The sequence below is a fragment of the Morchella importuna genome, assembly GCF_003444635.1.
Source record: "Morchella importuna strain M04M26 chromosome Unknown Morimp01GS027, whole genome shotgun sequence".
In the NCBI taxonomy this organism is placed as follows: Eukaryota; Fungi; Ascomycota; class Pezizomycetes; order Pezizales; family Morchellaceae; genus Morchella; species Morchella importuna.
The window spans coordinates 555469-571508 of NW_025763424.1; the positions used below are offsets into that span (position 1 = coordinate 555469).

Consider the following 16040-nt stretch of genomic DNA (forward strand, 5'->3'; position numbering starts at 1 on the left):
TTGCAATCTTGCTACTCCAAACCTATTGATCTTCTGAACATTGTTGACAGGAATTGAGTGTGATCAAGACTTCGCTTATGTGTCAAGAATGGAGTATAGATGTAGGTCCGGTTACGGAATTCTAGCCACTCCTCCTGGCAGCCATAGGAATGTCACATTTCTTTTAGCCACCTCTACCCCAATATTCAGGTCAACCGTTCCGACCGTGTTAGGCTTGACGCCTCATTGATGTTTGACCGACTTTTGTTACCCAGGTATTTGATAGGTTGTTGCAAGGCTGGGGTACTTGAAAATTTCAGCAGCCTCCACAATATTCGGCAATTTAAGTTCAATTCTGTGATTGTGAGGAACTTAAGGGGCTGGTCTAACGCAAGCTTCTGCGAGCTGCGGACGAAGAACGGGAACTTGAATAAGTACCTGGTTATTTCAAGCGTTTTCCTGGCTATCGACTATTCGTGCATCTTCACCACATATACCGGTGCTGCGCTACCTGGTTTCCCAGTACTCGGAAAGACGTTTCTTCCGTTTGTCTTACATCTGTACGATCTATCTTCGCACTGGTGGTAGGTCATCATCAGGTATCCACCGGAGCTTTGTTTAGCCGCATCCTCTCGTTTCAATTGTTGTTGATTTTTTTATCTCCTTCTTTGACTTTAATTCTTTACCTCTTCCTACACCAATATTCAAGTTTGTAGCATCTTGAAAGCGTAGATCCTCGAACTCAGACATCACAGGCACCCACTATCATCACGCCTCCTCCTCTCTGTGTTAACAACGATACGCTACATACGCCACCTACATCGGGTTGATTCTACTTGCATACATACTTTCGCAATCTCGATCCCTAAGGGAGCCAAGGCAAGGTTGCGTTGGAATTAAACACGGAAATAATAAACAGAATCGATGTGGATGCCGGATATTATGCATCATTCCGAAAGCGGTGAGGACCACGCTTTCGATGCTTTGGGTCTCTGTTCAGACATCCAGTACAATGAGTTTCTCGACCTGGTTGACGACACAAATGCTCGCAATGATACAGGGGACCAGAAAAATGCAGATTTTGGAGAGTTCGATGAGCTTAAGGTGAGTGAGATGAATGAGGCTGTTTGAGAAGGAGGGGGGCATGGTCCCACTATGATCCACTGTCCCCACCTGTCCCCACCATTTTTGCCTTCTTCTTTACTGATACGGAACGCCTTTTTCAAAGACAACAATGCTTCACTCCCCCCCAGCTGGACTCGATAGCGCCAACCAGTGCGCCAACAGCTGCGGGTCGTCTGCAGGTCCCGGCGATCAACATGCAAGGAGAAAAGACTCTTGGCCTACAGTGCTACCAGTCGTAGCGCATCCACCATCTCCACCTTCAGCGTCACTGCTTGCCCCACAAGCTGTTCCCGTTTGGGGAGTTGGCGTTGCACCCACGAAAACGATGCACATGCGCATTCCTGCCCGCTATAAGGGCAAGGGCCAGGGCCTGGCTGGTTTGTCGGGCATTGATGCTGACCTACTTGACCCGCTCGTGAGAACTCCAGCGAGTTGTAATCGACGTGCCTCAACAACATCGCTGAGCTCCTGCTTTCCTTCCTCTTCCTCCTCCCCCTCTTCCTCTTTCCCCCCCGCAAACGTCTCTGCCATCCCGACCACCTCCGTTGAAAATACAATCCTTCCAGAGGGACCAAAAACAAACACCAGAACGCTTCGCCACCGTAAAAGTCACCGCGATCTCCACTCTGCACGACGAGCTCAATTCACAGAACTCATTAAAATGAACAACGTGCAGCAAAATAGCATTCCCTCAAATAACCCAACATTTGACGAAATGATTCAATATTTACCGACACAGAACTCGTTACAGTCTTTAGGGCAAATGACTTCGGATATACCCCGATACACCCCCCCACACTCCTCATCTAGAGTATCTAGCTCTCGACCCGAATACTCACGGGCTTCCTTCAGTCTATCAGCTGAAAATCTCCACACACCACAGTATGAACAAGTGACACTTGCTCGCCCCCACAGTATGTCATCTTTACAAACTGGTCCATTTTGTTCAGAAGCTTCAGCCGTGCAACTTGCCTTTCGCCGAGCTAGTAATCCTTCTTCGCTGGAAATTTACGAGGGATTATATACTCCACAACCTCGCCAGTATATCATAGATGATCAGTATAATATGGTAGAAAACAGCATGGATCCGCAGCCGCTTGATCCGTCCATTGGTTTGAGAATGTCCACTGAATCGCCCATTATTGAAAGCTCAACTCCGCAGGGCTGGTGGGGAGAAGGCAAGGTCGATATAATAGAGGAAAGCTGGCCAAGCTCACATCTAAGTGGAGTCACGTCTGAACATTTCAGTGATCTATCAAATGATACGATTCGTCACCACACGAATGGGAATTCTCATCGACCTACATACAGTCCAATGCTATACCGTCAGCCCCCGTCGCCGTCGTTTGATGAAGATGAGGGTGGCATATTTGCGCACAGTATTAAGCGGCCAGCTTCATCATGCTCTTCGATACCATCTCCGCCTGAGTCAGAATTGTATTATCCATCACAGCTACCTACTCCAGAAATTGGATACTCTTTAACGCCATCACTTAACCAGAGCGGTTTTGGCGGGAATTATCTTCCAAGCTCATCGTCAATAGATCCGACCGCTCGTCGGCCATCGCTCCATCAAACGCCATCTCCGCCTTCATCGCATACATTTGCCACCTCTGCTGCAGCGGCAGCGATCGCCGCTTCGTCGAAAACATCGAAAACAATTTCGAAACCAATATCAAGGCCTGGTTCCTCCCGTAGGAAGGCTAGTAGTAGTTCAATGCGCTCTCAGGCAAAGTCATCTGGAACATCGCAATCTTCACAATCGAACGATGGTATTAGATCATTCGTAAACTATACGCCCAACGATGCCACGAGGATTCTTAGCGGTGTGGCTCCAAGCGGGTCGTCAAAGACCAAAGCAAGAAGGGAAAGGGAGGCTCAAGAGAAAAGGAGAAAATTATCTGAAGCTGCAGCTGCAGCGGTGGTGGCCGCTGGTGGAGATGCATCGGCCCTCGCGCAGGTTGACTTACTAGGGTGTTAAAGTTGGCTATCATATAATTCACCTTTCTTTTGGGTTAGTGCTTTCTTTAGGTATGGATTTTGGGTTTGATTTTGCTACAGGGATCGGGCGAGTATGTGTGAAATGCGCAACGGCGTTAGAATATCGAATGTCTTATCCAGTACTAATGAGGTGCATCCTATTGGTCCCATCTTGTCCTATTATCAGTGTTATTTTGTTAATTTTTCTTTTCACTTCTCCATTCTTTGTCGGTCATTGTAATCGTTATCATTAAATCTTTCCTTGTTTATTTATTTTAAGGACAGAGGATTATTACTACAATTGTTAAGCACATAGGATATGGGACATGGAGTTCTTTCTTTTGTTCTATATTAATATATGGCATAGCCATGAAAGGGATCAAGTTTATTTGTTTTTGCTTCTACCCCTACTGCTTTCCCAGAATCTAGGTCTTTCCTTTGTTTATCCACTATTACCTAAATACATGTACGTGTACCTTCGTTCGCGCTCGGCATATCTAGCTACATACTTAGTCAAATACATACCATGTACGGCTGTACGCAATGCTACACGGTTGCCTCGAGGATACACGGGAGAGAGAACAAGTGACATCGTGTCAGAAACACGCCAAGAGGTCCAAAGTGCGACTTATCGACCTTCCTTCAATTTCATTGTGACTCTCGAAGTAAACACGGCCAGCAGCATTCTGTGCTTCCGTTTGTTTATTTTTCTATCTAGATTAGTTAATCTGGAGACTTTAAGCCGTTTGTACCCTTCCCTTCGATTCAGTTCGTGATATAGGGGTGAGGTATCGGACGAACCGTGGGGGTGATTGAGCAAAGCAAGTTTTGATCTAATCGATTATCTACATGACCTTCCTTGTAGGCAAAAGAAAAACATGGGAATGAAACAGACAAGTCTAAGGATTCATCACCTGATGATCATCTTCGGGGTGTAGGGGAAACTCAACAACCACAACAGCGAAACATAACATCCCTCTATTCTTTTCTCCCAGTTTCACTACTGGGCGTTGGATGGATCAGTAAAATAAATTTCCGAGACCCAGTGCACCATGATCGACGACAGCTAGGGCCACCCCCTCCTCCGTTTAAAGGATCGTCGGCAGGGTTGATCGTGGGAAGGAGAGACAGACAGGGGGTGAAGGGAGTAATGAGATGGGGGAAAATCTCCGAGTGTGACTCCAGTCAGGTCACTGGACCTGCAGGACGGTGACCAGCATGGACCTACTCTACCTACCAATATTGCTGCAATGCAGTGGCCAGGATGTCTCTCACATATAATAATAATGATATTACCACTAATACTCTATTTGTTATTCGTTCCCTGAGATTAACAGAGATGGTGCTTGTGTGCATCGGCGGCAGGTGTGGAAATGTCTTTTTCGGCTTCCTCCGGATGGATTGCGCGCATCTTACGGGAATCACGAGCTTTTTCAAGGACGAGCCTCTGAGTTTAAATCGCATACATTTGTGATCCTATCCCGGGGAATGCCGTTTTTATCGTAACGCGAAATCCCCAAAAATGACGCGCGTAGTGGCCCAAAAATTCAGGTACACTGAGGGGGCAATTGTTACACATACATCTAGATAGTAGGCAGACTTCAGCAAGATTTTCAGACGTCGTCATAATAAAAAGTCTTTTCCGGACCCCGTTGCCGTTCGTTTATTACGGACAGGGGCCTATTGGCCAAGCAACTTAGAGGACACCTAAGGTTTGCTCTATAGGCTGGGTACATACCTACATCCATCAAGGCTTTTTCTCCAGGATTCAAACCATAAAACACCAATCTCTTTCTTTGTCCTTTGATGAAAAAAAGGAAAAACTCGGAGCTAGTTTATTGATTGTCGGTTTGTCACACCCGATAAACACCAACACTGGTACCGGAAGGTACATGCATCTGATTGGCTACATGAGGCCCGGATTTCTAAGATCTGATAATTCAGTATCGAATTGGTACATGTAGATTCTGCACGATTGATTTGAGACATCATCATCATGATCAGTAAGTGCCTAGGTCTTCCATCTTTTCAATAGTTCACGTGTCGATCTGATTCAGTTAAACAGGCAGCTGTACTTGCAAGCAATTGAGATATTGACAACAAAGAGGCCTTTCTACTGCCTTTCCCTTCCCTTCCTTTCACTTTTTCAACCGCTGTTGCCGGAAATTTTCACTTAGATATGTGTAGTCCTTCCGGCCTGGCTCGTTTTGAGGAATATATCCGAAAAGAAAAAAAAAGCCTGTGCGTACGAAATGGTTGATTGGTCGAGTGTGGTCTCATTGCCGTTGGGATCATAAAAATATAGAGGGGAAAGAATTACACTTACTTAGCCAGGTGCCTCAACTGCAGGGTCATGATGGTGGGCGCGCTCAGCATACCTTATGTATGTACACATGTACACTTATCTTGAGGATTGATAAAACATTACGCTAATATATGGTGCAGTTAATTAAACCCCCCCTTACTCAAAAACGATTAGAACTTGCAACTCTATTATATCGCCAAGGCAAAGGCGGTAACAAACCGGTAGTTGAGAGCATTGTAAATATTGAAACACCACAAATCTAGTAAGTCTTCAACCGATTCCCATGCCTTAATTCCGATGTGTGATGGCCATACAAGCTGGCAATGCATGAAGGTAAACCTACGATGATCGACATCATTGAAAGATGGACATTCTACTTCTTAGTCAGTCTATAATGTTCATCTCATCGTTCTAGGATCATTTAGCTATCGGTTGATCTGATTTGGTGCACAGGTGCGTATGTAGGCTTTTGTATTTCGGATCACGCGTTCTCACTCGAAGTCGGCGGTCATTCACAAAAACACAAACTCGATCCTGCATCATCAGGTTTATTCCAGAAACGAAAAAAGAAAAAAAGAAACTACAGTTGTGTAATTCTCTCGCTCTCCCACGTTTACTGGAATGGAAGCCGGGGCGGGGGGAGGGGCGTGATCTCGCGCAAATTTCAATGCGCAATATCCTTTTTTTCCTTACAACGGGGAGGTATGCAGTCGGTCACAGCCGAGAATGCACAAAAGTATCTCAAGAAAGTCCAACCTCCGCGGTACCTAGAGTCTGTCCGAGGGCTAGTTTCCTGTGGCGCGTCTCCCTGATGTACCGAATGACATGAAGATATATCTGCTATCTAATGGCGCAATGTCGGACTATGTATGCACGCCGTTGGTACGTATTAGGGAATTTAGGACTGTGTTTTGCTTCGGGCCCGTGCCGAAGAAAGTCTAGAATTTTTTGGCGGCCCCCACCTTTTTTTCTTTCGGATATTGGGACATTGGGACTTGAGGAGGCACGCGCGCTGGTATTTTGGGCCATGCAATCTGGACCGGAAGCTCAAGGACACGTCTCAATACCCGGAGCCAAGGGGCTGTGGTCTCGGGGGGCGGGGAGGTTAATACAATGAGAGGAGATACTAATTGGCCGGTCTCATAGCTGGCGAACTATGTCATACCATACATGTAACTGCCCAAGTACATGTAGGTATGTATCTCATTCATGGGCCGTTTCCCAAATCAAACGGTGGTTGATGTAAGGTATTGACAAAGAGTGAGCTAGCCACTTTTCCACATTCATTGCGTTTAGTCTGATCTGATCTAGCCAGCATCAAGATCTGTGATTAAATGTCGTATCGATGGTTGTAATGTTCATCACATTATAATATTACTTACCTGTCATAGTAATACAGCATGGAATAAGGCGACACAAAAATTGCATAAAAAATCATTACAGATTCAGTGGCTATTGACAGGCCGGATATCAGCTATTGAAGTATAATTTGAGGTACTCATAAGCGTATATGCCTAGAGTATCCCTCTCTTGCCTAAACGTCCATACATGTGAAAAAGATCGAAGGGGCCCGGGAAAAATTCGTGAATCGTGGCCACGCCGATATTAATCTAATACAATCCAACCCAACATGGTCGAAGCAAAATAAACGGAGGGCATAGTTTAGAAACACACTACGCATTGATTGAGACCTTTTCCAGATAACATATTCAATCAATACCTGAAAAGAAACGCATAATCATCCATTGTATACGAATATACCGAGGTCCTGAATTTTGGTTTACGGCGAGGTAGAAAGGAGCATCGGGCTCCGGTCTGGATTGATAAACAGGGCATATTGTCTTGTTTCCAAACTCGTTCTAGATCGCTACACCAGGAATGCAGGTCTTGGTACACACACGTACCACTCTACATGCCTCGAATGTCGGAGGGATTGTCTGTAGATATGGTTATTCTTGGCGCCCAACAGTGCCTAGACCACCTGCCAAAAATGACATTCCAACTGTGCGCCGAGACCTGCATCTTGTGGTTGTTCTTAACCCTGGAAAAAAGATTATATATCATATCATAGTGCCATTTGCTAAAAGGTCTGAGAAACTCAAATAATAATTACTCCGATCATACATATGGTCCAGCACCGGCCGGCCAGGGGGTCTCAAATCGACCCAAGTCCTTTTCGTGGGGTTCTGATCAGACTTCTACCAGTCGGAATGGAAGAACTAAAGTCAGGCTCAATAAGCAATTTCGGTCCGGGGCCGGCAGTGCGAAGCTTTTTGTGATATCTACCGAACTACATGTACCCACATGTAGCTAGCTAAGTAGGTCGGGGCGCGCGCTCCAACCACTGTTCTCTACTCTACTCTAGGTATGCTACTCTAGAGTACTTGTATATGCATGTATGCAGTTAGATATTCTGGTCTTCAAGTAGAGTAGTGATTCGAGTCTTTCCTTTTCTGTGCAGACAGTGCATGAAGTAATTAATTCCCGCGTCCCATCCCCACCTTAGAGTACGGCACAGAGTAAAAGGGCCATCGAGCCGCGCGTTAAAGCTTCGTGACGAGAATGCACGTAGAAGTATTCGGTTCGGCCAGTGCTAGAGTACGCCCCCGGTGCTGGTGGCATAGTAGTGAAATTATGCCAAGGCATTAGCAGCGGCTCCAAAAGCTTAACTCGACCCTGGTACTACTACCTGGGTGGGGCCCGCTACTAACCCCCGCCAGTTCTCAGCTCTCAAACTAACCGCGTTAGCGAACAAACAACAATGGCACGCTTCACAACCCCAGCCGATATCCCCTCGACAGTGGAGAAATACGTAATCACCGGCACGTTCATAGACGCGCCTACGCCTAAGGCGCTGAGGGTCAGGGAGAACTGTGAAATTGTTGTGGACGCGAGGAGCGGGAGGATCGAGGCTATCAGGGATGCAGACGTAGGGGCGGTGGGAAATAGAAAGAGTGATGCCGAAAAGGAGAAAGCGGGGGCCGAAAATATCGTGAGGGTGGATATGGGGGCGACACAGGTGGTGTGCCCGGGATTGATCGATTGTGTATGTTATGTTTCCTTGGATTCTAGAATAATGGTTATGTGATGAGACTTACAAGGGAGATCGTGGTTGAAGCATGTGCAGTGAGTTTTTTTTCACGTTTTCTTCTTCTTGGTTTCGTCATGTAGCAGGTACGAGTCCCAGAGTGCCGCCGGATTTTGCCAGTTGCAAAATGGAATAAGCAACGTTCGCGGGGCTGTTTGCAAGCGTGAAGACATATTACCACTGCTATTGCTTCGATCGGCGGTGTTTTGAAGTCGACCAGTGGCATTCAGGATATTTACCGGCAAAATGATCATTTCCTGCATGCTATCAATCATCGGGCTATATATGCTTACCTTTCCCTTAAAGTGCGCCCCAGTTTCGTCAGTTAGGCACTAAGACCGATGTCCCGCTGGTCGAATGGCTTGAGAAGTTTGTACCTCCTCCCTCCAATTTGAATGAGCGATTCCCTAAAAATCAGTAAATCAGATACACCTTCCCCGAAGAAGCTGCCTTCACATCCATTACCCATGCCGAGCGGATCTACACAGCTCTTGTTCGCCGCCTTCTACGGAACGGCACAACTACAGCTCTCTATTTTGGCTCTAACCACCTCCCTGCAACCCAGGTCCTTGCTGATACCTGTGCTAGATCTGGACAGCGTGCCTTTGTGGGTAAAACGTGTTCTGACCAATTCTTACCAGACAACTATGTAGAGACAACGGGGGCCTCGTTAAAAGATACGGAGAGTTTTATAACTTACTGCAGAGAAAAGTGGCCATCAGAGGCTGGGTTGGTGAAGCCAGTTGTTACACCGCGCTTTGTATGTAGGGTCAATGATCGAGGAGACTGTGACGCTGACCCGGTGGAAAGGTCCCGACTTGCTCTGCCGAGCTCTTGGACGGGCTGGGTAAACTAGCAGCAAAGTATAATTGCCATGTGCAGACCCATGCTTCGGAATCAGTTGATGAGGTCGCGTGGGGTGGGATATCTCTTCCTTCGCTCCTCCGAGCCAAAAGAAAAAGAGGCCATAGCTGATTCCTAACGTACTACCTAGTGGCGGAGCTGTATCAGAACGAAAAACGCGATATTAAGATCCTACAAAGATTCGGCCTACTAACAGATAAGACCGTCCTTGCTCATTGCTGCCATCTTTACGACGAGGAGGTGGGGGAAGTCGTAAGGGCGGGTGCTGCTGTTACCAGTTGTCCGTATGTTATTTAGGGCCCGCGGTAGTCTGTAGATCTAGACTTTCGGCTAAAAGATAGCGCAGCTACTCGAACATCCTCTTTGCACGTGCCACGGTGCCGATACCGCACTTCAAGTCGCTGGGTCTAAAGATCGGGATGGGCTCCGACATTGCGGGCGGTGAGTTTGCAGCTGATTGACCTCCTGATTGACCTCCTGATTGACCTACTGATATGAGGGGGCCGGGGCGGGGGAGAACAGGCATGTCTTCTTCCCTGTGGACAAATATGCGTCTTGCCACGCTCCAAGACCGGATCGATTCTTTTTCTCCGCGCGGTGGTGATAAGCCCGCGGGGAAGGAGAACTGGGTCGTGGACTATAAATATGCTTTCCACGTTGCGACCGTTGGTGGCGCGGAGGCGCTGGGTATTGGGAAGGAGGTGGGATTGTTTGAGGTGGGGATGAGGTGGGATGCGCTGCTGGTTGACTATGGGCTGGAGGACATGGCGTTTGAGAACCTGCGCGATGATGGGGTGAGCGTGGTGAATGTGAGAGATGGGTTTGAGAGATTCGTAAATTGTGGGGATGATAGGTAGGTTTCTCCCCTGATTATCGTTTGGTGGATGGGCCTAGACTCGTCCCCAACCCGTCTGCTTTCATGCTTCCAGTGGGCAGCTTGCTGCAAGTACGGGATGGGTACGAGACTAGGATGGGCCGAATGAGGTGCTGATTGTGGTGTGTGGGAAGGAATATCGTGGGGGTTTGGGTGGATGGAAAGATGGTTTGCGAGAGGAAGTGAAGGCTGTTTCCTGGCTATGGGTACATGGTAGTAGATAGCAACACTCGCTTGCAATGGCAACTGAATAGTGGGTCTCTACAATTATGTAGGCGGTTCCGAATAGTATGCAGTGCCCACTTGATTTTGGCCGTTAGGGAGCATATATTTACATGTAGTATCTATAATGCACGATATTAGTGATATTTTTCCTTCTGCAAAAGATAACGAGTGAGATGCTGTGAACGCAAACAGTACGCATGCATATGGGCGACGTTGCATGGGTTAAACTCTCGGCATGAAAGGAAACGTCTAAAGTTTAAAAGGACAGCGTTTCGGAGCTTATAAGTGTATGTCACCTTGTCATGAAAATGTGGGAGGGGGCTACATGTGTTGTTTAAAGCTCTCACTCCCTCCCCTCCCTATGCCAGACGTATATCAGCTCCGCAATATCCCTCCATCTATGATATCGGTCTATCTATATACTATCCTACTGGAATTAACTACTGGAATTAAGAGTGAGCAGCGACAGTAATTAGCAATGGAAGTGAGTAAGTCTCTGATAAGGAATAAGAGGACCGCACCTGATCGACTGACTAGTAACAAAGAAGTCATACAGAATCTTATTCTCATGAATACATGTGGCTCCATCATCACTGTCACATTCTGGTAGTTGTTCATTCATGAGTATCCGCTGTTTGAGGTAATAGCTTGGACTGGGGAAATACATAATAGGTGAGAGTTTCTGGTAGCTAGTTCAATCTAGTGCATGAAGGTTAACAATATTTAGGGTAAATAATTCAAAATCGGTATCAAGAATCTGGTAGATATGTATTCGCCAGCCATTTTCTTTTCGGCGAGGATCCCTAGCTGCAGTTGCATTAGTTCCAACTAGAAGAGCCTCGAAATGCCATTTTAAGGAATAAAACAACAGCTTCTGGGGAGAAAAAGCCGTTGAGGAGTTCTGAAGATTTCCGCACTGGTTGCAATTGTTAACTCAATGCGGCTTATCTGCATGCTTCAAAGTACGAGGAGCTTCCGGCCTCATTATATAAGCCACCACAGCGCGGCGCGGTCCATTTTTAGATGCAAGGCTGTCATAACATACTACAAAGAGCTGCGAATGGAAGAATGGAAACGAGGACGTGCGAATGAGGCAACGCACATACTACATGTATGTAATAAATGAATCATCCTCAGGATCGAAAAGCACATAAAGCAACATGTTTCCCCTCGCCAACACCACCTCTAGATCTACCACAAGGCTTCGACCATGGCAACCAAAAATCTAAATCCGCTAGCAGAGCTCGCCTCGGAGCTTAGAGCTGAACCACAACGAAACGGAGAAAAGATGGAAACCTTTCCAGACCCGGAGCTCTACGATGACCAAGCCGCCGTCGATCGTGCGTTGAAGCGACTGGCTACGAACCTCAGGAATCATAGTGCAAGTATAGGGATAGATCTTGGGCTTATCGAGCGCAACGAAGTACAATCACTCGAAGCGGGGCTTGAAATGTTCAGAAAACAAACGGAAGAGCAGATCCCAGAGCTTGTGAACCCCGATGATCAACACCTGTATGATAAGGCGAAGCTTCAGAGCTCTATCACGACTGAAGTTATAACCGGCGAAAACGATAAAGCTCGAGACCCATTAGCTGATTTCGGTATCGGATACGCTCGCAATGATGAGACGAACTTCGATACCCACTATTCCGACTCAGAAGAGGAATCTTCAGGCGATGAGGAAGGCTTTATCTCGTTAGATAATACGATAAAAGTCGAATTTGAGGTCAGCTCCACCGGAAGCTCGAGCATCCTCCATGCAACAATCGCGCAGACTCGAGGCCTCGACGTTATTCACATTGTTGATCTAAAAGAGAGGACGATCAAATTCATTACTGCGCGGCGATCAATCGAAAATCCTCCCATCGGTAATGACGACATAAGGGGGTTGATCGTTGGAATGTCTGCTATGGCACTTCCCGGAAGGTACGAATGGGCGATGGGCCGCGTGATAGATGACGGGCAGAAAAGCGGCGTATGGAAGTGTGTTTGGCCGGCGCTGGAACACCAGCTGCCTGAGGAGATGAGAGAGCAGACTGTGGATATAGTGTTGGAGGAGGGCGATTACAGTGTGAAGGATTGGGACTGGGATATTGAGACCAATAATGTTCCAGGTTTGTCAGGACAGCAAAATGACATGGACTGGGAGATGAGCTTGTGAGAATCAAGGGGTGAAATATTTACTTTGTTTATTCTGGAGATTTAGGAGCACAAAAGGGTTTTTTTATTGATTATCTCTGAGGCTTGCGGTTGGGCTGCTAGTATTATTTGAGTAGGCTATCTGGGAAACATTGCCCCCTTCCCCCCATTTTTATTTGTCCAATAGATACCATACAGGTTCTTTCCTATATTTATGTTAATCGGTATTTTCCTTACGAGCAATTCATGCCCCCACGAACATTTCATGTATTTACGACCAATCAATGCCTTCACAGACAATCACTCGAATATGAAACAAATACAATCTCACAATCCATAATAGCACAGTACAAAATTCATCCGTTACGTTGTGGCAATCTCGTTGTTATCAATCACTGACCTCCTCCCGCGGGTGTGCTAATAATAGAACACGAAGGGAGCTAACTCGTCACAATTTATCACTCGCATGCCACTATTTTAGCGCCGTTTCCCAGAGCTACTAATCCGTTACTCCCCTACCACTACATGTAGCTACCACCACAACTATATTACATACATGTCCATGTATTTCCCTACAAGCGCTTCACATCACACCCTCGCATACAGCCAGAGAGCGAAGAGAAAAGAAAAGAGAAAAAAAAAGCCCACAGGAAGCCAATACCAAACCCCAAACCCGAATATCCCAGCCAAAAAAAAAAAAAATAAAAAAAATCCGAAAGAAAGCCACTCCACAGTCTTTAATTCTCCGCCGCAACGATTTCCCCGCAAAATATCTCCGCTGGCCCCCCCCCCCCGGGGTCTAGGCCTAGAGTACTTGAGTTCTGTACTGTACCTAGAGTACATGTATTGTGGGTGTCCTATACATGTACATAGCAATAGCAATAGCACAACGGCACGGATCAGTACCCCACGGCCTGGCAGTCGCCCCGCAGGTCTGTGCCGCCACTATACACGATCCTCTCTTCGCCATCTTCACCATGCGTGTAGTTATACTAGCCCCCCCCTATGTGTCAGCAAACATCCGCCCGGGAAAAAAGAAGCAAGCAGAAAGGGGGGGATACGTTGATGATCTGTCCACGCCCAAACGTGGTCCTCTCGTACCCTGTGATCTCGGCCGTGGTGTGGCCGAGCGCTTGGAGTGCGGCGGCGGTGGCGGCGCTGATGCCCGACTCGAGGCAGACGCCTTTTGTGATTGCGAAGCGGTCGCCGGGGAGGCCGAGCTGTGTTTTGGTTGTGTTAGTATTGGCTCAATGTGGTGTGTGGTGGGTGGAGGAGGGGAAAAGAGGGAAGAGGGGGGGAAGGAAATGGGTAATACGCAGATTCGAGGTGCGTCAAGCGCCTGTTGCGGGTCCATGTTGAAGACGAGCAAGTTCATAAAGAGCTGGACGTGGCCCTGCGGCTGCATAAGGCCGCCCATGCAGCCCATGACGCTCTTGATCCTTTCGCCATTCAACTTTACGCCTTTCCCTTTCCCCTCCCCACCATTCCCACCCTCCTTCTCCCCACCCTCACCCTCCGCAGCGCCCGGCACACGCTCCGTCACCATCCCCGCAATAATAGTATGATACGGCCTCTTTCCGGGCGCCACACAGTTCGGCGCGTCGGGGTCGAGCGAGAAGCTACTGGCTCGATTCTGCAGCGGTGTTGCGGTGCCGCGGGGGACGATGCCGGTGCCGAAGCCGTTCTGGAGCGAGTTTGTGAAGCTGCAGGAGTTGCCGTGGGCGTCGGTTGTGGAAAGGTATGTGGTGTCACATGGGTAGAGGGAGGGCGGGCTGATGGGGTGGGTGGGGTTTGTTTGCGTGGGGGAGAAGAGCGTGCTGCGTTGGTGCAGATATGCCTATGAGGAGTGTTAGTTAGTGTGGGGGGTAGGGAGGGGGGGGGGGGGTGGGGGGTGGGGGGAGTACCTTGGAGAGTAGGGCGGCGGTGGGGTCCGGGTTGGTGCGCGGGTCGGTGATGTACCAGCGGCCGTCTGTGAATGCGATGCGGAAGCACTCGATCAGGACATGGAGATAGCTATCTCTCTATATTAGCAGCGCCCATAACTCGCGGGGGAGAAAAGAGAAATTCCCTACTCGGGCGAATTGTGCTGCATCCCGCCCTCCCCGCCAATCTTCCCAACCACGCCCCTCTCCTGCAACGCCTTCAGAATCCCCAGCGTCATTAGTGCCACAAGCCCCTGTCCATTCGGCGCGCACTCCCACAGCTTATAGCCCGCATACTCCACAAACACCGGGTCCACATCTTCGCTCCCGCGCTCCCCCATGCCCGCCATGTCCTCCATCTCCAGCACCCCGCCCAGCGCCTGCACCTCCCCCACCACGCTCTCCGCCACCCACCCCTCGTAAAACCCAGCCCTCCCGCGCTCCGCCACCTCCCGCAGCACCCTTGCCAGCTCCGGAACCCTCATAATTTCCCCCTCCCTCGGCGCCCTCCCAGCCAGCAGCATCTCCTCCCGCCCGCTGCCGCGCAGCACCCCCGCACACTCCCCCCACCACCTTCCCGCAAACGTACTCAGCGCAAATCCATCCTCAGCCATGCGGATCGCGTCATCGAAGATCTCGCGCAGCGACACCTTCCCGCTGCCGAAGCGGGTGACGATGTCGCACCATGCGGCGGCCGCGCCGGGGACAGTGACACTGAGTGGATTGGCTGCCGGGATGCGCCACTCAGTGTGATTGGGGGGGAGGGAGGCGAGGACCTTTTGCAGCGTGAGGGAGGAGGGGGAGGGGCCCGAGCCGTTGATGCCGTGGAGGGTGGAGGTGGGGGCATGGTGGAGGAGGCAGAAGACGTCGCCGCCGAGGCCGGTGCTGGTTGGTTCTGTTACGTTTAGGACTGCGGCTGTGGGGGGGGGGGGGGTGTTAGTGGGATTTGTCTTGGTTTTGCTGAAAAGAGAGGGAGGGAGACTAACCAGCAGCAATTGCGGCGTCCTGGAAAGATAGCGGTGTCAATATAGGTAGAGTAATAATGCCAGATAGGATCATGGGCGGTCACTCACAGCGGCATTCCCGCCCTTACGGAGGATGTTGAGGCCAGCCTGGGCGGCGAGGGGCTGCGTGCACGCTACGATGCCGTGTGTGGCGTAGATGACGGGGCGGCGGGAGGGGTGCAAGGAGAATGCGGGCTGGGCGGGGGCGGGGGCGGGGGCGGCCATTGGATTGAATTTGTGGGTGCTAATTGTTAGTATCTGGTCTAGAGCAGAGTGTGGAGAGAGGATTAGTTAGTAGTGGGTTAGAGAGAGGGGGGGGGGGGGGGGAGAGAAGCAGCGGGGTATTAGCAGCGGTGGAGAGAAGTGGAGTATTAGTACTCTACTAGACTACAAACTGGCCTATGCTGTGCTGCACATTGCAGGGTGATCTGCGCTCCACAGCACCCGGCATCTAAGGCTAAGGCTAAATATTCTAACATGCAGGCGGCGTGCGTGCAGCAGACTAGAAGACCCTGCATGAGCTGAAAAGTACTCG

General features: G+C 49.1%; 4 protein-coding genes across 4 annotated transcripts; 3 read left to right on the plus strand and 1 right to left on the minus strand.

Moving 5' to 3' along the window:
* Positions 1-903: 903 nt before the first annotated feature.
* On the plus strand, positions 904-3085 carry LAJ45_08067 (uncharacterized protein; the record flags this gene model as incomplete). Its single annotated transcript, XM_046117621.1, has 2 exons — positions 904-1083; positions 1208-3085. The coding sequence occupies 2 exons, from the start codon at positions 904-906 to the stop codon at positions 3083-3085; spliced, it is 2058 nt and encodes a 685-aa protein (XP_045969270.1).
* A 5065-nt stretch (positions 3086-8150) lies between these two features.
* LAJ45_08068 (uncharacterized protein) lies at positions 8151-10401 on the plus strand (the record flags this gene model as incomplete). Its single annotated transcript, XM_046117622.1, has 9 exons — positions 8151-8435; positions 8508-8515; positions 8784-8846; positions 8904-9237; positions 9288-9396; positions 9472-9625; positions 9688-9782; positions 9864-10194; positions 10350-10401. 9 exons carry the CDS (start codon positions 8151-8153, stop codon positions 10399-10401), a joined length of 1431 nt encoding a protein of 476 aa, XP_045969271.1.
* Positions 10402-11650: 1249 nt separating this feature from the next.
* LAJ45_08069 (uncharacterized protein) lies at positions 11651-12601 on the plus strand (the record flags this gene model as incomplete). Its single annotated transcript, XM_046117623.1, has 1 exon — positions 11651-12601. The coding sequence occupies one exon, from the start codon at positions 11651-11653 to the stop codon at positions 12599-12601; it is 951 nt and encodes a 316-aa protein (XP_045969272.1).
* Positions 12602-13478: 877 nt separating this feature from the next.
* LAJ45_08070 (uncharacterized protein) lies at positions 13479-15730 on the minus strand (the record flags this gene model as incomplete). Its single annotated transcript, XM_046117624.1, has 7 exons — positions 13479-13571; positions 13641-13799; positions 13895-14416; positions 14484-14592; positions 14652-15417; positions 15488-15506; positions 15575-15730. The coding sequence occupies 7 exons, from the start codon at positions 15728-15730 to the stop codon at positions 13479-13481; spliced, it is 1824 nt and encodes a 607-aa protein (XP_045969273.1).
* Positions 15731-16040: the final 310 nt, after the last annotated feature.